Below are 23,672 nucleotides of genomic sequence, written 5' to 3'. Positions count from 1 at the left end.
AAAGATACCTGCTTCGCATTTCAAGTGAAAAGACTGATATTTGCAGTCTTTCCCCCCCTCCCCCCCGCCCCTGTCACCTCTTTCTTTGCTCATCCTCCAACTCATTGAAAGGATGAAGCAATTCCTGAATGTTAGGGGGCAATTTCTCTGAATTGTTTAGAAATATTTGGATATGTGCCTTTGAATAACAGAAAACCAAACCACCCAGATGGCTCTGGTCTTGTCTTTTTGTCATTTAAACTCATGGTTTACTTCTGAGTTAGCTAGTATTCTAAAATGAAGAATTAGTAAATAAAGAGATGACAATGTAGTCAGTCTCTAGTTCATGGTTCCTATGAGAGAAATCTAATATTGTCAAATTTTGAGAAGGGGAAAACATTTCAAAATTAAATTACACAAAGCACCTTAGAACATTCCAAGTGGGAAGGGGGAAAGGTGATACTATGACTAGAGAATTGAATCTGGATTTAGGAATCCTCATCTTCCTGGGTTCAATTGTGGCCTTAGACATATACTAGTTATGTGACACTGGGCAAGTCACTTAACCTTAAATAAGGAAACCCTGAGTTTCCTTATTCATAAAATGGGTTGGGAGAAGATGATGGCAAACCATTCCAATATCTTTGCCAAGAAAACCTCTCTGGGTTGGATATGATTGAAAACGACTGTACAAAAATAAAGATATTTGGTAGAAGCAGACAATAGATTTAAAAATGTCCCCCTCTCTTTCTCACTTCTGTCAGCTAGATGTAGAGTGGTTAGTATGCTGGGTCTGGAATCAGGAAGACCTGAGTTCAAGTCTAGCTTCAGACACTTATTAGCTGGGTTACCTTGGGAAAATCAATTATCTTCTGTTTTACTCAGTTTGTTCATCTGTAAAAACAATAGTACTCTCTCAGGGTTATTGTGAGGATGACATAAAATAATAATTATAAAGCACTTAGCACACTGCCTTGCATAAAGTAAGTATTATTTAATGTTAGTTTATATGATGATAGTGATGATGACTACACAGGGGGAAAATGTAGACCAAATCTTTTTTATCAGATAAGATGATAACATGTCAAGAAAGGGGGTGATAGGGTTATTTTAATAGGTGAAGTTTTTTTAAGAGGTGCACACATGGAAAGTCTTTTTCAACTTAACATTGGAGTCATAAATTATTTGGATTCAATAAGGAAGAGATATGACTCCATTTATTTTTCTCTCCAGCTAGCCTATAGTGCTTATTCTAGTTTTTTAGCTTTCATCAAACTATATATCTCCATTACTTCTTCCTGACACTGCTCTTTTGACAAAGTGTCAATATTTTCTTAGAAGGAGACTATCTGAACCATATGCTTCAGTGCTAGTTAGACAACATATTTTTAGCTCTTTCTTAAATTTACTTGAGGTCTTCTGCCTACCAGATGAGGAAAAAATGCCTTTAAAGAAGTGATCAGACTGTTTCCTCATCTTTCCAAATTGGAGATTTTCAGATATCATTTAGTTTATATATATATATATATATATATATATATATAATATCTTATTTCACAACTTTTATGGTTGTCCTCCCATAACCAGTAAGGGATTCTTGGAATGAAAAAGTTTTTTTTTTTAAGAATGAGGTAAAAAAGCATTTCAGCAATACTCAACCAGCTGAGACATATATCTATATATCTGATATGTATATGTAATATATATATATATATTACATATGGCGTGTATGTATATATGTGTGTGTGTATATATGAGATATATATGGTTGTATGTATAGATAGATATATATATTTATATAATATATATATATATTTATTTAATATATAAATATATATATATATATACATATATATATATGTAGACGTCTTAAAGCTGAAAAAAGTCTGAGGGATGATAGTTCTTGCTTTATAATATCATCTGAGATCCCTCCCCCCCCCCCAGTTTTGGATCTATTTTCCTCTTGTCTCTTCTTACTAATTTCTGCTTGTGTTTTTTTTAATGATGATGTGTTTAATATTATGCCATCTTTCACCATAGCATTTTACAAATGAGTTTGTATTCTAAATTAATACTGTCACTGACTGTTTCTAAACTTGGCAAGAACTATTGTTTGCTGGCTGAGGGTTTTTCTGTATTTTTTTCATGTGCTTACTTTCTTGGCTGCTTTACACAATAACACATTTCCATAGAGTTATAAAGTTTGCAAATATATCTCACAACCAACAAAATACAAGCAATATTATATCCATTTTAAAGATGGAAGAATTAAAATTCTGAGAGGACGAACAACTTTCTTAAGTTCAGAAAAATGACTTAGAATTAGAAAGATGGCATAATATTAATATTAAATATTAATATATTTATATTAATTATATAATTAATTAAATATAATAATAATATTAAAATTCTAATTCTGGTTTCATGATACCAGTTAGGAGCAGCTAGGTTGATAAGTGAATAGAGTACGTGACTTAGAATTAGAAAGACTCATCTTTCTAAGTTCAAATCCAGTTTTAGATGCTTATTAGCTGGGTAACCCCTGGGCAATTCACTTGACACAGTTTGCCTCCACAAACAGTTTTCTTATCTGTAAAATGATCTGGGAGAAGGAAATACAAACTGGTCTAGTACCCCAAATGGGGTCATGAAGAGTTAGACACAACTGAAAACAACTGGATGACAACAATTAGTGACACACCTCACATATGGCATATTTCACATATTTCTTCCATGAAAAATAGTGCTAATCAGAATTATTTTTCAGGATGTCCCAAAAGTCTTAGTACAGTTTATATTTTTATAACTTCATAAGGATGAATGCTCCAGAGTTGCAAAAATAATTTTGAAAGGTAATTTATTTAATATTAAAATATTGATATTTCTTATTAAAATTAAGCATAAATATATCTTATCTTATTCTATCCCCTTTTCTAGTCAATTCTTGAACTTCGTAAAATTTTTCATCAGCTGCTGCTCAGTGACTGAAAAGATTGCATTTGTGAATCCTAGCCTTCAGACCATCCCCAAAATGTGGTTCTGATATATCCACAACAATGTTGACAATAAGAAATAGCCTAATGGAAATAAATCAGGTGATTGAGGTAGTTAAGCAAGAGGAACTCCTCTACCAATTCAGTGGTCTGAGAAAGTGTCATCTAGAAACTGTTATACCCATACAATGAATAATGCTAGTGTGCCTGTCTTATTATAATTAAACACAGGTTCCTCAAAATTCATAAAATTAAATAAATATAAACAAATTTAAAACTTAAAACTACACCAAGAATTTTGGGTCATCAGATATAACTATATATTCTCTATATACTTTTTCTCACCATTAGTGGCTTTTAAAGAAATGTCAGGTTGATGTTGTCACCACTATATGTAATGTGTCTTACTTTATTTTATTTTTTTATTAATTTTTTTTCATTTTTCTTCACATTGATTTTACTTTTCTTCATTAATTAGTATTGATAGTATGATTGTACATGGCAACTAATTCTGATAGGAATCCCATATCAGGAATCAATTGCTTCCTAATTGTTAAAGAAGGGTCAATTTCATATATGTGGATATGTGAGTGGTTTTGGGGATTAATGGATTGGTGAGGGTGATGTGATTTGGTGCTTGTCATGCCCAGGGCTTCCCAACTATTTCTGAAAAAAAGTATTTTTTAAAAAAATATGTAAAGCAAAAGCTTTGGTATAGTCTATAATAAACCAGTCTATAATGAACACTTTGCCAGTCACTATTCTAGGTATTGGGAATTTAAAAGAAAAAAAAAAAAGAAATAAAAAGACAATCCCCATATGGAAGGATTATGCTTTATTTCAGAATACACATACACAAATATACCCACATATATGATAATACAAAATTTATTTAAAGGAAAATCAATGCAATTTTGCTGGAATACACTATCCATGAAAGGATCAGAACAGGCTATTGAGTGAGCTAACACTGGACCTGAGCTCTGGGGGTAACTAGAAATTCTAAGAGGAATCAGAAGAGAGGGGGACAGTTGTGTACAAAAGTTAAGAAATGGGATGTGGAATGTTGTATAGGAGGTATAATAATATGGCATAATTGAGATTATATCATATTATTAAATAAGCTAAATTTGATTGGAACATAGTATTAATAGAAATAATATTGAATAAGCCTGGAAAGGAAGGCTGAACCCAGATTGTTAAGGACTTTACCACTTTCATTTCTAATACCTAAACCATACTGTCTGCCACTCTTCTCTGTGCCCACTTTAGAATTTTAGAATCACTGTGTATCAGCTTTGAATTAGATAATTTCATCAAGTTATTCATAGAAGTGTTTTATCCTTTCATCTTGTGTAACTCATGTTGACAGAAGCTGCAACATTTGTCGTTCTTTTTATTTATGCTCATCAAGAACATTCATAGGATCATAATCCTATGAAATACTGCAACATGTTGACCTGATGTGCATCATAAAACAAGTACTATTAGCTTCTTTGTATAATGTCTTAGTACTATTAGCTTCTTTGTATAATGTCTTAGTGAAGAATCTATTAATTATGCTTCTATTTGTTGAAACTTCCCTTTTGTTTCTTGGTTTCATTTATCACTTTATTATGTGGTTCAATTGTTCCATTGATATTTCATTTTTTATCATTGGAAACAGTGTTACGATGGATGTAACAACTATGAGATTACTATTCATTGAACTGTATATAGATTCTTAGTGCTTACTGACTCCTTTCCCGCAATTCCACTACTGGCTCCGAGTTATGACAGACGAAACTTATTTCTTTGTGACAGATCACTTTTTGACTATTATAGTTCAGAGAAATGGAGATATTTGCTTAGACAGCTATCATATTAATTTTTATAGGAGAGAGAAGTTGACTAAGTAATGGTGCAGTTAATTGGATTAAAAACTAGCTGAATGGTTTGGCCCAATGAAAAAATCACTGGTGGTTCAGTGTTATTTTGGAAAAAGATCTAATTCTGGACTAGTTACTATTTTTTGCCAGTGATTTAGATAAAGAGACTGGTGACATGCCTATTAGATTTCTAGGTGACACAAAGCTTAGAAAAATAATTATACCATTAAATGATGAAATCACAATTTTAAAAATTCTTAATGATTTTGGGCAAACTCTTTGATTTCTGTGAGTCTTATTTTTTTTTTAATTTGTAAGATAAGGGGGTTGGCTAGATGATCTTGGAGATATCTTCCAGATCTTAGTCTATGATTCCAAAATGAATTTGACTAGGAGTAAATGTAAGGAATTACATCTGTGTTCAACAAATCAACTTACAAGAATAATATTGAAAAACAATGCTACATAGTTCATCTGACAAAGATCTGATGGTATGAGCAGACTGCAAAATAAGTAAAGAAAGTAATAACAAAAATAAGTTTGTATAATTTTAAACTGAATTAAACAATATATAAAATACAGAGTGGGAAAGGAATAATTCTATTGTGTTCTGTTGTGGTTAGCCCATATCTGAAGCATTATGTACATTCTGGTAACTTTATATTAGAAAGAACACTGAAAAACTGATTAGTTTCAGAGAAAGATAACCGGGATAGTGAAGAACCTCAAGTTCACACTATACATATCTTATGCAGGAATTGTTTGAAGGCCTAAGGATGTTTGAATGAGGAAAAAGAATACTTAATGAGTTGATATATGGAAAAGGGATTGGATTTGCACTCCTTGCTTCTAGAGGATAATACCAAGAATAAAGAGTGGGAGTTGCAGAGTAGTAGAATTAGATTTGATATAAGGAAAATCTTCTTCCTCATACTTATGATGACAGAAAAATAGAACTGGTGACCTTGGATATTTATGAGTAGTTCCTCAGAGCTAGAAGTCTTCCAAACTCTAGACAGCCACTTATTAGGTGTTTTATAGAAAGGAGATGGTGAAGGACCATGACTAAGTGAAGGGGCAGGTCAATTCTCTGAGAGCCTCCACAGCTGTGAATCAACACTTGAAGGAGTTGCAAAACAGCCTTCGCAGATGTTCCTTGTGGATTGGGAATGAAAAAAATTGGAGGCAAGAGGGAAAAGGAGAGAGGTCAATGAACAGCAACTGCCTCTCATTTTCCTTGCATTATCATCCTCTTCCTCCTCCTCCTCCTCCTCCTCCTCTCACATGAAGAAATCCATTCTACAGGTCTGAGTTAGACCTCTAGCAGTCACTGGCAGGTGGCTCCCGAATCCCAACCAGAGACTTATTTATGTATTGCTTAGACCAGATGATCTCTGAGATCACTTACCCATTCTGATATTCTGTGTCTCTGTGAAGTAGAAGGGATCATTTAAAGACCTTTTTTCATTGTTTAATGCAGGGATGAAAATCTTTTTTTCTGTGAAGGATCATTTGGATACAAAATTATCAACTTACAGAATTCAAGCAAAGGTAGATATTGTACCTAACTTTCAGCTCATCATCTCTTGCTGTTGCCTTAGTAAATGATTTCACCAGTCTTATAGTGTCCATGGATATTAATGTTATTCTCCATATTTAGCTTGGTTGGGCTTCATACTCAAATTTCATACTTCAGCCTCAATATGGTGCTAGAATCATGAGTTTGTAGCTTAGAAGACCTAACTAGAGCTTATCCTATTGTAACCTCTGAACATCTAATTAGGGTTACTTCTACATCAATGATAGGAAATCAGAGTAGATTTTATGGAGAGTAGGTAAGTACCTTATCAGTGGCATAACCATCTCACTATCCAAGTGTAATATATGTTTTCCTCCCACCAACTCTCATGTGCTTTAGACTTTGAGTAACAACAATTGTCTTTAAAAGTTCAGAAAAAGGAGAGAAAGCAAGAGACTGGGATTATTTCCATTTGGGAGATCCATGTAGTTTCACTCTATGTTAATGTCTACCATTGGACTTTGTCCTCTGGAATTATGGATTGTTTCTAAATCTCTCATCTTTGGCTGTGACATTCAAGATATGTCAAAGCTCAGGCATGTCATCAATACTTCAGAAATGGATAATGACATGCCAATTTTTTCTCTTGTTTTAGAACTTGACCAGCCTTCTAAGTAGCTAAAACTGGCTTGATTGCATGAATATTTCTTGAGCCATTCATTATTTAATGGGTGGCATCAGTGCTGGAAGAAATAATGGTATAGGAACCCAGAATGGGTAAAACAATTGAAGCATGAAAATTGCCAGAAGTCTGTTTTGCTCTTATTCATTACCATCAGCAGACAGAATACCTGTAGCATTCTGGAAATATGGATATTTTGATTGTTACTCTTAAATGTCTTCATGGGATTGAGGGTGGCAGAGGGGCACACTGCTTAGATTTTATTTTGCCAGACAAAAATGTGTTAGCTGCTTTCAACAAGAATGAAGAAGGTAGATTTTGTTTTAAGTGTATTTATGAGGCATGGAAATATTTTCTGATAAGAACAAGTTAATAATATTTTTGACTAACATTTCTTTAGCATTTAAGCTTGTAAAGCACTTTACATTGTAATCTTTTGATCCTCGTAATGACATTGTGAGGTTGAGAAGCTTACTTGTTCCAGACTGGAACAATAACAATGGACTTTTTTTCCTGAGAATGTCTGAATTTAACGAATCAGTAAACAAAAGTGATTTTTCCAAAATGCAAGGATTATTCCTTAAACATTGTAACTTCAAAATAAATGTGAAAATTCAGAAGAACAGGTAGGTAGTAAACATTTTATTGACATACATAAGTAAATCCATAGATGGATGGAAACACAAATGAATGAATGATGGGAGGGAAGGATGGAGAGATGAAAGGAGGGATGGAGGGATAGACAAATTGACCAACAGAAATAAACCAGGCTCTGTGGTCAGGGAAGAACAAGGCCCATATGCACAAGATAATGTACAAGTGTCAGAAATAATGGTGCCAAGAATTATGCTTCTATTGAAAGAAGGTTATATGAAATATTAACATTGAGAATGTTCAAGTCAGTACCATGTTCTATAGATACTCAGATTAAAGGTAAATACATAGAAGGAACCACTTTCCACAAGTAATTTCATGTGAATAGAACTGTACTAGACTGGGTTCAAATTCTACCTTTTCCACTATCTGCTATTACCACTTGTCAAATCACTTTTAACTCTCTGAGCCTTAATTTTCTCATCTGTAAAAATCACTGAAAATATCACTTATATTAAATCACTAACTCTGAGCAAAGTGTGATGAAACAATAGCTCAGATGTCAGATACAAAGTGAAAAAAAATTATAGTTCCTGATTTCAAAGAACTTAGAATATAGTGGTTAGTTTATCATGTGCAAACATGATATGAGCATGAGTGATATGTATGATATCTTCTATAATATGATAAAAGCAGAGAAAATCAGCATGATATTTTGGATAGAATGCTCGTATTAGAGTAAAGAAGATATGAATTTAATTCTCATCTTAAACATTTGTGATTTGTGTGACCATGGACATAATATCTCAGAGCCTTAGTTTTCTCATCCATAATATGGATATAATAACCAGCAAGGATTATATCTACCCTCATTAGCTCCTACCATTCCCTCCAATTATCATCTCAGTTTTCTCCTCTTTTTCATATTCAAACTCCTAAAAAATATTGCTTACACACATTGTCTCTAATTTCTTTGCTTCTTTTCACTTCTCAACCTTTTGCAATCTGGTGTCTGACCACATGTCATTAATCAACTGAAATTACTCTCTCCAAATTTGCCAGAAATTTTTACTTGCCAAATCAGCCTTCTTGATTATGCAATTAACCTCCATCTTCTCATGAATAGTGTCTCATTTTTGGATTTTCATGATGACACTCTTCTCATTTAATTTTTGGCTGATAATTCCTCAGTCTCTTCTCTAGTTCATCATCCTTATCATATTCCAGTGGTAAAAGTATGCCAAAGTTCTAGTCTTAGCCTTTTTCTCTTATCTCCCTCCATTTTCTCTTATTCACCTTATTGGCCCCATGACCTTAATTATAATTTCTATACAAATGATTCCCAAATCTAAATATTCAGTCATAAATTCTTTTCTGTACTCCAGTCATGCATCATCAGTTGCCTGCTGGTGACATTACTGGATATTTCAAAATGGATGTCCTGTAGATCTCAATCTCAGCGTTTCTGAAACAGAACATATCATCTTCTCAAAAACCTATCTCTGTTCCAAATTTCCCTATTTCTGTTGATCCTACTGTCATCCTTCCCACCAGGTACTCATATTTAAAATTAATCTCAATTCTTCACCTTCTCTCATTCCAAACCAATTCCAAACCACAGCATCATTTCATATCCACTCTTTTTTTTATAAATATGTCCACCACCTTGGTTAAGGTTCTTATTACCTCTCAGTTTTTTATTCAGTTTTGATTATTTAAATAGTCTTCTAATTTCTTTCCATACCTCAAAATTCTCTCCATTTTTCTCCATCTCCTAGAAAGAGATATCAACAGTCCCAAAAGCTCCAAACAGGCTAAAAAAGATTCAACTACAAAAAGCTATGAAATTTAACAATTAGATCTTTGATACCCTTGGAGAAAGCAGTTTCACCTGAGTGGTGAGGTTGGAAGCCAGATTGCAAATGATAAAATGGGAGGAGAAGAAATGGAAGGAATAGGTGTAGATGACTTTTTCTAACAATTTAATTATGAACAACAGCAGTTATAGGAATATAGAGTTCTATTTTAATCAATTTTTTTTATTACTTAGCTATTACTTAGGCCAAGTATGTCTGGGTCATGTCCCTTTCTAACACTCTTTTTCTTCCCATCTGTCTAACCCTTTCCATCAACACTATTAGAATTCCAAGAAGATCTTTGTCATGCTGATATTGAATGGGACCTGGTCTCAAACTGGAAATGGGACCTAACGGCTAGTACCCTGCATTATGATGGGAAAATGGTAGGGATATACTTAGAGAATTCACCCAAATAAGATATATCTAAGTGTGACCATTCCCGTGTTGGAAAGAGGAAAAAAAGATATTGGCAGAATGCAACTCTGGTCTATATTCTTTCTTCTATCTCATATTTGTAAGATTTAGACACAAAAGTTTCCTCTCCCTAACTTCCATGTAATAAAACAGTGCAATGGAAAAGGTTTACAACTAAGTTAGACATCATAGAAAGGGGTGAGAGTTTATTATGGTGGTTGCCCCTAAAGTCAACAGAGTAAACAGAAGTGCTACTGATTCCAGCACTATTCCTAGAAAATCCTCTCTGAAATTTCCTCTTATTTCTGGGGAAGTAAAACTGACAGACAAAAACAGTCTACTAATACCTTCATTCTGTTGCTTGGAGGTAAAACAATGCCAAATTACTCATCCTACCTATGTTATTAAGGTCACTTCTACCTCTAGATCTAATATATGAGGAGTGGTTTTGTCCACACCAATGAAATCATGAAGACATAAAATACTGATGGAACAATCACTACCAGGATGTAAATGGAAGGGATAGAAACAACAAAATGAAACTCACCCCTGTGTAATTGTAATGACTAAAAGAGAGCCTTCCTTCCTTTTCTATAGAATTGCAGGTCTAAAGTATGGAACACTTCAAACATTGTTGATGTGTTAATTAGTTTTGCTAATAAGCTGTATCAATTCTCCTCTTTTTTAAAGTGATGGCTTACAAGAGTAAGGAAGGGGGGAGGGACACATCTGGAAATCAAGCTTATATGAAAGCAAAAGAAGTCAATACAATTTTTATATAAAGATTTGATATAAGTACTTTTAACCAAGCCTAGAGCTCACATTAAGTTGGGTTTTTGTTTCTTTTATTTTAGGAGTGTACACATTTCTCTCTAGCACTTTGAAATCTTTGGAAGAAAAAGACCACATTCACCGAGTCCTGGATAAGATCACAGATACTTTGATTCACCTGATGGCCAAAGCTGGTCTTTCTTTGCAACAACAGCACCGACGCCTGGCTCAGCTCCTTCTGATCCTTTCCCACATCAGGCACATGAGGTAAATCACCTCAATGGATTGTAGTTTTCCGCATTGGTACTAATCACAGAACTAAGATCTTGCCTTCACTTTTTCCCTTATGACAAAAGGCCATTAACATGAAAGAACTGTACCCACCATTGTTTGTCTTTGCTGATCCCATATAATGAACTGCATGTAGTTGAATTGTAGATAGTCAATTGAGCTGACAATTACTCTATATTTGCCGTCTTTCACAAAGTCTTAGAATGGTTATTCACTCTAACCATCATTATTGATAGAAGGACACTCTATGTCATCAGAATAAAGCAGAAAGTGATGTGTTTTAAGTCCTATGTCCAAAAAGTTTTCCTCTTAGAATTCCAGGGATTGAATTACAACTGTGATGAGTGAGGATTGCAACTGATTAGAAATAAGGAGGGCATTCTAGTTCTTCATTGTAGATGCTAGAGAATTTCAACAGTAATGGAGATATAAGAGAGATAAACCCATTTGGGTGGAATATTTTATATATATTATTTGATCATTATGAGAAGAATATCCCAGAATCTTAGCTTCTTTTCTCCTTTCCAGAAATCCCATAGAAAGGAAGCAAAGAGTTGACTGTTTGATTGTACTGGAAAAGAATAAAAAAAATTTAGGCCTCACCTTTCAGTAACCCTAATGCCAATTATATTGTTGTAAACATCTTTGTGAGTTCCATAGTGGCAAACATAATGCTTTGCATATACTACAGCTTACATAATTGATGTTGAATAAATAACAGTTCACTTAATCCTAAGATGCTTTCCTGAGCCATGACTTAAGGAAAAAAATACAATCTGCCACCAATATTTTCTGTTGTAAAGAGTCTCTCTTGATTCCCAAAGAATTATTGAGAGAAGGAAGAGAGTCAGCTCAAATCTAAGAGTTGAAAGTAATTATGTTTGACATAATAAATTCACACTTATAAGTCACACATATAAATGCTTTCTTCAGAGCAATCATGTATGGAAACTACTGCAAGCATCACTATGCTCATTTGCCTGATTAAACAGAGGTTTACAGCTACGCCCAGAGAAAGAACTCTGGGTGATGACTAAAAACCATTACATTGAATTCCCAATCCCTATATTTATGCCCACCTGCATTTTTGATTTCCTTCACAAGCTAATTGAACAATATTTCGGAGTCTGATTCTTTTTGTACAGCAAAATAACGGTTTGGTCATGTATACTTATTGTGTATCTAATTTATATTTTAATATATTTAACATCTACTGGTCATCCTGCCATCTGGGGGAGGGGGTGGGGGGTAAGGGGTGAAAAATTGGAACAAGAGGTTTGGCAATTGTAAAGTTACCCATACATATAACCTGTAAATAAAAGGCTATTAAATAAAAAATAAAAAAAAACAATAAACAGAGGTTTAAAAAGATGACCTACCCACATCTAAGGTAATATTGTTTAGTTCTAGTAATCACATTTTGAGAAGATCATTGACAAGCTGCAATACATCCAAAGGTGGGCAACAAAGATAGGAGATTAGGGCCAATGTTACTTAAGGATTAGTTGAAAGAAATGGAGATAATTAGCTTAAAGAACACAAAATAAAATAGCTGCTATCAAATATTGAAACATGCCATGCTGCCATTGCACATGAAAAAGGGATTATCAAGAACTTATTCTCTTTGACCTCAGGGACCAAGATTAGTTATGGTGTGTAGAAATTGCAGAGACAGGTTTCAGATTGATGTAGTAATTTCTAACAAGAAGAAATATTGAAAAGTGGAATCAGAAGGCAGTGGGTTCCCCTCATTGAAGTTTTCAAGTTATCTACTTATTAGGGTTAATTCAGAAGTGGTTGCTATTGATGCCAACCCCTCTGAGCATGGGGAGTCCTTTATAACATCAAAAATATTCATAATCCTCTAATATAATAAGACTTGCATTAATAGTATTTTTTGACTGAGAAAATGTCCGATAGCCAAAAGCCATTATAAATTTAGTAATATTTTCAAAGGAATTAGCACTTTATTTTTAATCATAAAAGCATCTACATCGATTTGAGTAAAAGTCATACATATATTTGCTAGACATATTTGCTTTTAATGTATTTAATGAATTGATGTGCCTTTTATTGCTTTGGCCTAGTTATTTAAATATCCTTACGATTCAGCTACTTTAACTGTAAAACGAGGGGTTGAACTAGGTGACTTTTGAAGTCTCTACCATGAAGTCCATGAAGCTATGATTTTCAGTCTACAATCCCAAATTCTGCATTCAATAGTATGGAGAGTATTGGACTAAATGACTTCTGAGATTCCTATTAATTCTGAAGGAATACTTATGGTTACAGAAGGTAGGAAAGGGAAAGGCTGTTTTGCTCAGCATAGATTTCTAACTGGTAAATCCCACTTAGTTTGCTTCTGTTGATAAGGGATACCAGAAAAAGATGGAGTAGATGGGAGAAGGAGGAGTATAACTAAGTGTTCTTTTCTAAAATATGCCTTTTGGGTTTTGCAGTTATCAATGCTCAATAATTACCCATGTATATATCTTGTAAATAAAAAACAATAATAAAATAAAAAATAAAATATGCCTTTTAAGACACTGACCTCAGTTTTGAAGGAAGTACATTTTTTCTTCATTCTACTAGAATGAGAATATGGTAGAAACCATGCATATATTTTCTGTTTGTTTTCAGAAAGGACAGTTCCAACATTGTTAATACTTCTCTGAAACTTTTAGAGTTAGGAATCAAACTTGAGTTTTCATTGGTATTGATAACAAATAGAAGAAGAAGCTTCTTTTGCCAGTAGAGATTAGCATCTTTCTTCAATTACTAGTCTTAGATACTTGCCTAGGATTCAGAATTAAGTGATTTGCTCAGATTCACACAGCCAGAATGTGTCAGACGTAGGACTAAAACCCATCTTCATGGCTCCAAAGCCACGCTGCTTCTCTAACCTTTTGTGATCAGTCATTTTAGTCATGTCCAGTTCTTTGCGACCATTTGGAGTTTTCTTGGTAAAGATCTTGGAGTGGTTGGCTATTTCCTTTTCGAAATCATTTTACAGATGAAGAAACTGAGGCATATAGGTGTTCAGTGACTTAACCAGAGTCACACACAGTGTTGAGGACAGATTTGAATTCAAGAAGATGAGTCTTTCTTACTCTAGGCCTGGCACTCTCTCTATGTACCATCTAGCTACCCATTCTAGCCTTTTTAAAAGATGCCTGATTAGTTAGTTATCAAGAATATAGATTTGTATTCTAAATACAACTTTTGTTCATTCCTAATGCAGTTTATAAGCAAGGGGATTATAGAATTGGGAAACATGGGTTTATGAATCTTTGCCAGAATTCTATGAAAAGCCACAAACAGGAAATGTTTAAAGTTTTAAATGTTATGATATGAAAGAAAAAGGAAGTAGTATTCTGATGACCATTTATTCTACAAATTATTTTGGGCTGCAACTTGATCCCTATCATATGCTTTTTCTCAAGAAACTTATACTAAATTTAAACTGTGAATGGGATTTATTTGCTTCTACCATAAAGAAAGTTGAAAGACCCAGAAAGCATTTGACAATACTTTAATTAAAATAACAAAAAAAAAACAGTTTAGGAAATTGAATTTCAGATGCTGTGATGATAATACTTTGGTTCTACTTTTCAAATGCTTTTCTCTAGTTTCTTGTCAGATTTTTGAGAACTAATAAAGTGTATACTTTCTGCTCTATTTTATTGTTGTTCAGTCATTTCAGTCTAGACTAACTCTTTGCAACCCCATTTAGCATTTTCTTTGGGGTGAGAGTGATTTGCCATTTCTTTCTCTAGCTCATTTTTATAGATGAGAAAACTGAGGCAATAAGAGTTAAATACCTTGTCCAAGGTCACACAGCTAGTAAGTATCTAACAACAGAAGATTCAGGTCTTCTGAATTCTAGGCCTGGTGCTCTATTCACTCCATACCCTGGTGACTCTATTATTCTGTTGCTATTTACCACAGGGAGCTCTAAAGATTAGCTAAATAAATTTTTTTTGGTTGGACATCTTTTGTGAAGAAAGAGCTAGAGTTGGGGAGCCGAAAAGGGTGGCAATTTATTGATTATCCAACATTCTTTAGTTATCTTTCACAGCAACTTAAGGATACAATGGCAGAAGGTTAAAAAATTGTTATGCTGTTACTATGGACAAGTACTCTGTTAGGGGCTAGGGATATATAAAAAATTAGTTACTCTTCTCAAAGAGCTTGCATTCTAATTCTGGGAGACTACATATATTGGAAGAGATGGAAAACCATTCCATTATCTTTGCCAAGAAAACTTCAAATGGGGTCACAAAGGATTGGACATGACTGACACTACTAAACAAACAAACAAAAAGCATATATGGAAGCATATATAGACTTCATTTGTAATGACTTGGTTCTCAGAATAAATTCAGGTTCCATATTGAGGTGAGTTATTAGTTACAGCAGCTGCAGACTTCATTGTGGGCTTTTTGGACTTCTTTAAACAATAATAACAAAGCAGAAGAGTGGTTAAATCTGATTGCTGACTGCATTGATGGGTCCTATAACTCTTTCTTTTGGACCTTCAGGGATTGTGAGTTGAAAAAGAAGAAATGGTACACATAAGCCAAAGACTAAAAATCTTGGCATGTCTGGATGACTTTCTTCTCTCTGTTGTAGTAGAGAAAATAAACATGATCTGACAGAGAGGGAGGGAGGGAAAGAGGGAGGGAGGAAGTGAAGGCTGGAGGAAGAAAAAGAGAAAAACAGAGACAGAGACAGAGACAGACATACAGAGAGATAGAGACACAGAAAGAATAAAGCACATATTGAATATTTACTGAGTCAGGTTCTATGCTAAATTTAGGGAATAAAAATCCCCTTTACTCAAGCATCTTAAACTCTTTTTTTTTTTAAATAGTACCTTTTTATTTTCAAAATACTTACAAAGGTACTTTTCAGCATTCACCCTTGCAAAACCTTGTGTTCCAAATTTTTCTCCCTCCCTTTCTTCACCCCTTTCCCTAGACAGCAAGTAATCCAATATATATTAAACATGTACAATTCTTCTAAACATATTTCCACATTTATCATGCTGCACAAGAAAAATCAGATTAAAAAGGGGAAATTAAGATAAAAAACAAAAAAGGAAACATCAGCAAAAAAAGGTGAAAAAAGATCTTATGATCCATATTCAGTCCCAACAGTCCTTTTTCTGGATGCAGATGGCTTTATTCATCACAAGTCTATTGGAATTGGCCTGCATCACCTCATTGCTGAAAAGAACCACATCCATCACAATTTATCATCACATAATCTTGTTGCTGTGTAAAATATTCTCTTGGTTTTACTCACTTTACTTAGCATCAGTTCACGGAAGGCTCTCCAGGCCTTTCTGAATTATTCTGTTGATTGTTTCTTATAGAACAATAATATTCCATAACATTAACATACTTTAATTTATTCAGCCATTCGCCAGCTGATAGGCATCTTCTCAGTTTCCAGTTCCTTGCCACTACAAAAAACACTGCTATAAATATTTTTGCACATGTGGGTCTTCCCCCTTTTTATGAGGACCTTAAATTCTAATGAGCAATGATAACATTTAACAGGGATCTGAAAAGCTGGGAGGTAGGGGAATCAAAAGTGATGGTATCACGAACTGATGCTGAGTGAAATGAGCAGGGCCAGGAGATCATTATATACTTCAACAACAATACTATATGATGATCAATTCTCATGGACCTGGCCATCTTCAGCAATGAGATGAACCAAATCAGTTCCAATGGAGCAGTAATGAACTGAACCAGCTATACCCAATGAAAGAAGATGACTAAGAACTATTACCTTGAATTCCCAATCCCTATATTTTTGCCTGCCTGCATTTTGTATTTCCTTCACAGGCTAATTGTACACTATTTCAGAGTCTGATTCTTTTTGTACAGCAAAATAATGGTTTGGTCATATATACTTATTTTGTATTTAATTTATACTTTAATATATTTAATATGTATTGGTCATCCTGCCATCTAGGAGAGGGGGTTGGGGGAAGGAGGGGAAAAATTGGAACAAAAGGTTCGGCAATTGTCAATGCCGTAAAATTATCCATACATATAACTTGTAAATAAAAAGCTATTTAAAAAAAATGATGGTATCTAGAAGGTAAAGGAGAAAAGGTCTGAAGAGTTTAAGGGCTGTGTCTGGTTTGAAGACAGACCAATAGAGAGGTAACTTCAGTTTTCCTTTGTCTACCTTTGATTAACTGGTCTATAACAGATACTAAATAAATGCTTCATTACACATGCAGACTTATATGGAATTATTTGATTTCTCAATTGAGAAGACATGAGGAGAGAAAAAGGGAGAGAATTTGAAACTCAAAGTTTTAAAAGCAAATGTTAAAACATTGTTTCATGTGTAACTATGGAAAAATACAAAATAAATTCCAAAAAATGAAACCAAATGAATAGATATACTGAAAATAAACCAAAAATGGTAGAGAATTAGTCTCTGTTGCCACTACAAATAAATAAAATATAGCTGTTCAAATAAGTTGATCTATTTCTCCTCTATTTTAGTATGTAGTCTTTTTAACTGATTGACTAATAACTACAACTTGAGAGTTTTGAAAATGTAAATATAATATAAACTCTGCCTGGATCAACATTTTATAAAATAAATTGGTGGTTATACAAATACTCTAGACTGATTTGAATAGAATATGGGTTAAATTTATGTAAATAAAACATGTCCTATGAAATGCTGTTGTTAATTAGCTATGTAATAATAAATATAAATTTTGATGCTTTAAAAAATGAAAATGAATAAATATTTATTGATTCATTGATTGACTTATCTGGACAGTTACTGAGCTAAACTCATAACTATCAATATGTTTTCTTTGAAACCACAGCAACAAAGGAATGGAGCACCTGTATAGCATGAAATGCAAGAATGTGGTCCCACTCTATGATCTGCTCCTGGAGATGCTGGATGCTCACCGCTTACATGCACCAGGGAACAGAGGGGGTGCCCCTATGGAGGAAGACAACCAGAACCAGCTAGCAACTGCATCAACTTCATCACATTCCTTGCAAACCTATTATATCACAAGGGATGAGGAGAGTTTCCCCACCACAATCTAAGAGCTCCTGAGGCTCAAATCCCAGGAGGTCCTGAGAATCCCAGCAGCATAATATCAACTTCATGCATCACGTAAGCTAAATAATATCACATAAACACACTCCAGTATGCATCCATCACCAGTGATTTTGAATATGAGTGTCTATTCATTTGCTTGCTACCATTCTCAACAGCAAACATTCAGTTGTTGCAAATAACCAACAGGGATTCCAGGGCCAAGTTACTTGTAATTTTTTTTTTTGCAATGGCTCTTCCCCACCACCCCCTTTGCTGCATTAATTAGCTTAAGGATTCCTGTAGCTCTTCAAAACTGAGCTCAGCCTAAGAGTTGAGTCTCAATTGGCCCTTTGCTTTAAAGCCATGTTGAAGCCCTGACCTAGGAAGTAGGCAGGAAACAGTTCTTTAAGCACATGTCTTTTGCTGGTTGGCTCTAAGAATGAGCCACTCACACAAATTTAAACTAGCTTCTTTAACTGCTGGCTTAGGAAAGGATAGGTCATGGGTTAATTATAGCCTACTCTTGTATTCCTATAGAAATGTATCATTTTTATTACAGTCATATTCTACAGCTTTTGCTCTATTTGCATGGTGATAGTAAAATGGTCCTGTGATTATTTCTTTCCATTTAGCAATACAAGATGCATCCAGTTTTATATGTTGATCCTCATTGCCAAAGCTCTGTGGGCTTAATGCATCAGATACTAGGGCTTGCTGAGAATTGCATCATTGAAGACAGTGTTCCAGAGGATATGTGCATTGCATTTGAGGCAGTGATTTCTGTCTAGTTAATTCATGCTTGCCATCGCCAATAGTTATAGGCAAGTTTGTCCCTGTTGAACCTCCTATGCACATACTAAACTCCTCCCTCCCACTTTTTAAACTAGTCAAATCTTCTTAATGATTTTTAATGAAACTGGTAGGAGATTAGTTTCTGGACCTGCCTTTGGCATGGACTTTTGTTTACTGGTCAAAGAGCTCCATGTGAACAAATTGGATTTTTATGAGTAACAAAAGTCTCTTCTCCTGTAGATTATCTCCTGGCCACATGTGAGACTCCACAGGAGGTACAATGACTCATTAGGCCAGTGACATCTGGTTAACTATTCACAAAATACTATGTTCAGACATATGTAAGACTCCAGAAGAAAAAGAGTGAGAAACAGACAAAAAGGAAAGGGATCAGACTGAGTAAATGTACCTGCATGGTAATCCTCAACCACACATGGAATTGTTTTCTGAGTTCAAACCCAGCTCTAGGTTCACCCAGTCACCAACGAACAAGTTCATTGTCCCTTATATTTCTCCAATATTTTCCTTAGGCAAGTTCAGCTTGAGTTTAGTGGTCTTGTCTTGTTAAAAAAAAAAAAAAAAAGCAGTGTTGACTTTGTTGTGTCTCCAGAACACCTACCCTGTGTGAACTGTTTTACTAAGTTAGTGCTTCTGGTGTGGGTAGAGAGTGCTCTTGTAGTCAAACTGCTGCTTTGATGTTTTAGACTAGTTCATTTGAAAAAGAATGGGAGGACTGGCCAAAGCTTTTATCAAATTCTATTTCTTTGGTTTTCCCCCCCAAAGTTCAGCCTAGAAAAAGTTTCTCCATGGCCCACTTTGTTTCACAAGCCAAGAACGGAAAATTAGCCCAGGGCCACAGGAATCCTTCTAATTAAATTAAAAAAGAAATGGTCTCACCACCTAAGGGCAGCTATTCCAAGAACTCTTCCCTGGTCAAACTGCAGCATGAGGGATTTTCATTTTACAACAAATAGGACACAAATGGGCCCAGGGCACTAAGAAAAATATGTGTTGTTAGCTACCTTCCTCCTTAGGAGGCCCACAATCTAAAATTCAAAACAAGACTGGGAGATTATTTGGCAAATCACAACTAGGATCAGCTGCTTGGGATTCTCATCATATATGTAGTATGTAAAGCAAATTAAATTGTGTTCATTTCCAGGCACCCAGTGTGAGCCGTGATGGAAGTGTTGGGAAATGGGAAGGGATAAAACAATGTTGATTTCCAGTATATGTATGTGCATTTAACTTTCTGGGCAATTTTACTTATGTACATCACTAGTTTGTTCAGAAAATATATATATATATTTTTTCTTTTTTGTCATTTTTGTGGGGGAAAAAAGCACCTTATATAGTGTAATATATTTTTTAAAATTGCATCATTTGCTTATCAGACGATTGAATGTAGCAATTGTGTTCTAGATTTTGGTTGACTGGGTTACCATGCAAAAAAACCAACCAACAAAATGTTTAGCTCTTAGATACTCTTCAAGCTACCTTATGTGTATGCCATCATTTAAAGCCTGGTGATTGTTCATTTACATGAAAATCACATTTCATATCAACTTTTATATCCATAGTACACAAAAGCAGCATGAATCTCGGTGCCTATTGCTGGATATGGGAAGATGGTTAATCTCATGTAGCAGAGCCTAGACCTGAGAAGGAAGACTATTCAGGGCAGCTAATTTTGCTTTTACCAAAATAATAGTAATGATATATGTGAACAGTAGCCATTGGGATGGTGGATTCTTTTTAATGTTTATACTTGGATTTTCTTTTTAAAAAAACAACAAAAAAAAAAACCACAAAAACAAATAAAAAAAGCCACCCTAGGACTATAGATGACTTAATTCCAGCTGAAACCAAACAGAAACAGAGTGGAGGATTTTACTTAGCTCATCCAAAGAGTTTGTATGTATGTCAAGATCCCACTAAGCTTGACAGGAAGAAAAAAAAATCAGATGGACTAAGTATTAGTCTGTTATATCTGAGTCTTGAACAATTTTAGAAATTTCTTCCTGGCCTTAACTAAAATGACAACTAGTGAGTGATTGACAATTGTTAGCTTAGGCTGCTCTTCCTTATTCAGGCATACGCTGGAGATCCATTGTTAGTAGTTTTCTTTCTGGAAAAATTTATAAGTAGAAAGGTAGGATTTACTTCTTCCTTTTTCTTTTGGGGGACAATACAATGATTGTCAATTGTCTAATGCTTTCTAGTACAGGTTAGGATAATGTATATTAAGGATTTGCCACCAAAACTCTGTCCCCAAACTGCTTGCAGATAATTACTCTAATGGATAATCACTTAAAAATGGTCATTTTAGGGCTTTTAAAAATAGGGAAGGAACAATAGGACTTGCTTCAGGCCCAGAGAGGCGAGACATTTTCTGGAGAAATAAAGTTAAAATAAGAGATGGACCACATTTCTTCTTAACCACAATCTAGCTATGGATTTAATAGAGTGATAGTTTAATGATATCATAGAGTAACAAGAGGATGTAAATAAACCAAATTCAATACCCAACATTCATTGCTAAAGCCAGCCCCTGAGGAAAAGCAGTCTTTGATTTGATTTGTCTCATCCATGTTTAAACAAAGCTAAAGATTATACCTTTTCGAGAGAGAGAAAACACACACACACACATGCATGCACATTTATAATTCAGCTTTAAATACACCAATATGACATTGATTTTCCCTCTTTACATTGTTTGGGAAGATTTGGTTTGTGGGAAGGACAAATCATACTGAAACTACCATCATTAGAATGGCTATGTTGTAAATGTTTGGTCTAAAATACTGAATGAAATTTATTTATTTAGGATTTATACTATGCTCACTTCCAAAAAGGATTTGAGGCAGCATCATTTGAGGAAAAAACAAAACAAAACAATTAAAATACTTTCCGTTTATGACTTTTCCCAACTCTGAATTGTCTTTTTCCATGCCCTGCCCGTTCTCAAAAAAAAAAAAACAAGATTAGATGACTGTGGATGTTGTAATCAATGTCTTATCTATCCACTAGAAAATTTTCAAAAGGAAACTAGCGCCACCCCCCCTTTTTATGAAAAAATCAATCTGGTCATGATATGCCTTGACTCATTGATCATTGTTTTATTTTGAGCAGGTCCTGAGAGTTGAATGCATACTTACTGCATGCTTTTGTCTGTCAGTGTCCCAGAAATTTAATATATTATCAATTAGAATCAGTTGAATTAAATTGTGAGTACCAAATATCCATCTTTCCATTATTGCAATTTTCTTCTGTTTTCTAGCTGTATTTCTGTCAATTAAAAATGTGGGCTATTTTTAAGTCATTGAAGATTATTTTCTAAGTGATTGCTGCCTTTATTAAGCATTTCAATTTTGCACTCTTTCAGAGATAAAAGGAAAAAAAGAGTTTCTATTATCTTTTTTGCATCCAAATGTGCCTGAAATTTTAAAATATGTAAATGCTGCCATGTTCCAAGTCCATCCTCAGCATGTATGTGCTGTACAGCAGGGCACCTGGAAAAATCAACATACAATCCCTACTAGAAACTAGGTGCCACCAACAACTGACCCCTCTGCGAATGAAGAGAGGTCCTTGGTCACAGAGACTTGAATTAACAAGCGACTTATGCCAGTCTTTGTACTCTTACAGCTTCAGAAAATAATGCTTTTAAAAAAATTTTTGGTGTACTCTACACAGTCTTTCTATATAGAGTATTTGTTTTATGGGAGGAGGCTCAGCTGCCATGATGTGTTAGCTGGATTATTCTGCTCTTTTACTGATGCATACTGTTTTTTGACGTAATTTTGTTTTGTTGCCGCCTTGCTTTGTTAAATGAAACACACATGTAAACCTCTTTTGCACCTTTAAGAAGTAAAGAATTTGATGGGATACCCAAGAACCTGTAGACAATTTTCTCAATCTCTTTGATGTTCAAATAAACAATTAAACAGAAGCAGCTCAGTTTGCTTTACACTTGTTTTCTTTCTTGTTAATTTTTCTCCTTTCCTGCTAGCAATATATTCACACAAATATACCCAGACTTAACTCTAGTTTCTAATAATTGAAAACAACAATTTTCCTAGTCCTGACCTTGGTGTGATGGGATTTATGAAGAGGTCTCTGGATTACTACAATAGAAACTCAGTCCATAAACTTATCCATCATAACTTTTCTTCCATAACCTTTCTTCCATATATATTTCAACCTTCAGATTGCCTTTTGTGACTTCTTTTCTTCTTCAGAATTCACTTTTATAGCCATTTTATTGACAATTTGAATTGATTAATTACATTTTTATGTTGTCCCAGATAATAATAATAATATTAAAATAGTTCATTTTATATAGCACTTTAGATTAACAAAATGCTTTCCACATATTATTTCATTGGAGCCTTACATCAAGCATATGAGGTAGCTACTATTATTATCCTCACTTTGCAGGTGAGGAAATCGAGGCTGAGAGAGCTGAATTGACTTGCCCAGGGAGGGTGACATAGCTGATAAATATCTGAGACTGGTTTCAACTTCAAATCTGTGCTCTTCCTGCCTCTACAGCCCAATGTCCCAGGAATAATGCTGGGTTGCGACTCCCTAGGGACAGACTTACACTCATACACATGGCTTTGCTGCTACTTAGGATTTGGGGATCTTTTTGAGTCTTGATGGAAATTGTCCAGAAAAATAGTTTTTCAATTTGAAAGGATGAGTAGCATGAACATCATTGTTGTAATATATTTGCTTCTAGTTTTCCAGAACCATATACACTACTTTCTGGTGAAATTCAGGAATTGGCTCAGTGTTGGAATCTTTACAAAGTGT

At 34.4% G+C, this 23,672-nt stretch overlaps 1 protein-coding gene across 3 annotated transcripts in view; it reads left to right on the top strand.

The window, feature by feature from the left end:
* The window catches only part of ESR1 (estrogen receptor 1), a 345,878-nt gene extending 323,072 nt beyond the window's left edge, over positions 1–22,806 (top strand). For all 3 annotated transcript variants that reach the window (XM_031937618.1, XM_023503274.2, XM_031937617.1), the window contains exons 8-9: positions 10,763–10,946; positions 17,836–22,806. In XM_031937618.1, coding sequence (XP_031793478.1) covers positions 10,763–10,946; positions 17,836–18,067 — 416 coding nt within the window. In that variant the 3' untranslated portion in view covers positions 18,068–22,806. The remainder of the gene's footprint in view (positions 1–10,762; positions 10,947–17,835) is intronic.
* Positions 22,807–23,672: the final 866 nt, after the last annotated feature.

This window comes from Sarcophilus harrisii, chromosome 4 (genome assembly GCF_902635505.1).
Source record: "Sarcophilus harrisii chromosome 4, mSarHar1.11, whole genome shotgun sequence".
Lineage (NCBI taxonomy): Eukaryota > Metazoa > Chordata > Mammalia > Dasyuromorphia > Dasyuridae > Sarcophilus > Sarcophilus harrisii.
The sequence above is the reverse complement of the archived record's forward strand: the minus strand, read 5'-3'. Positions and strand labels throughout refer to the sequence as shown.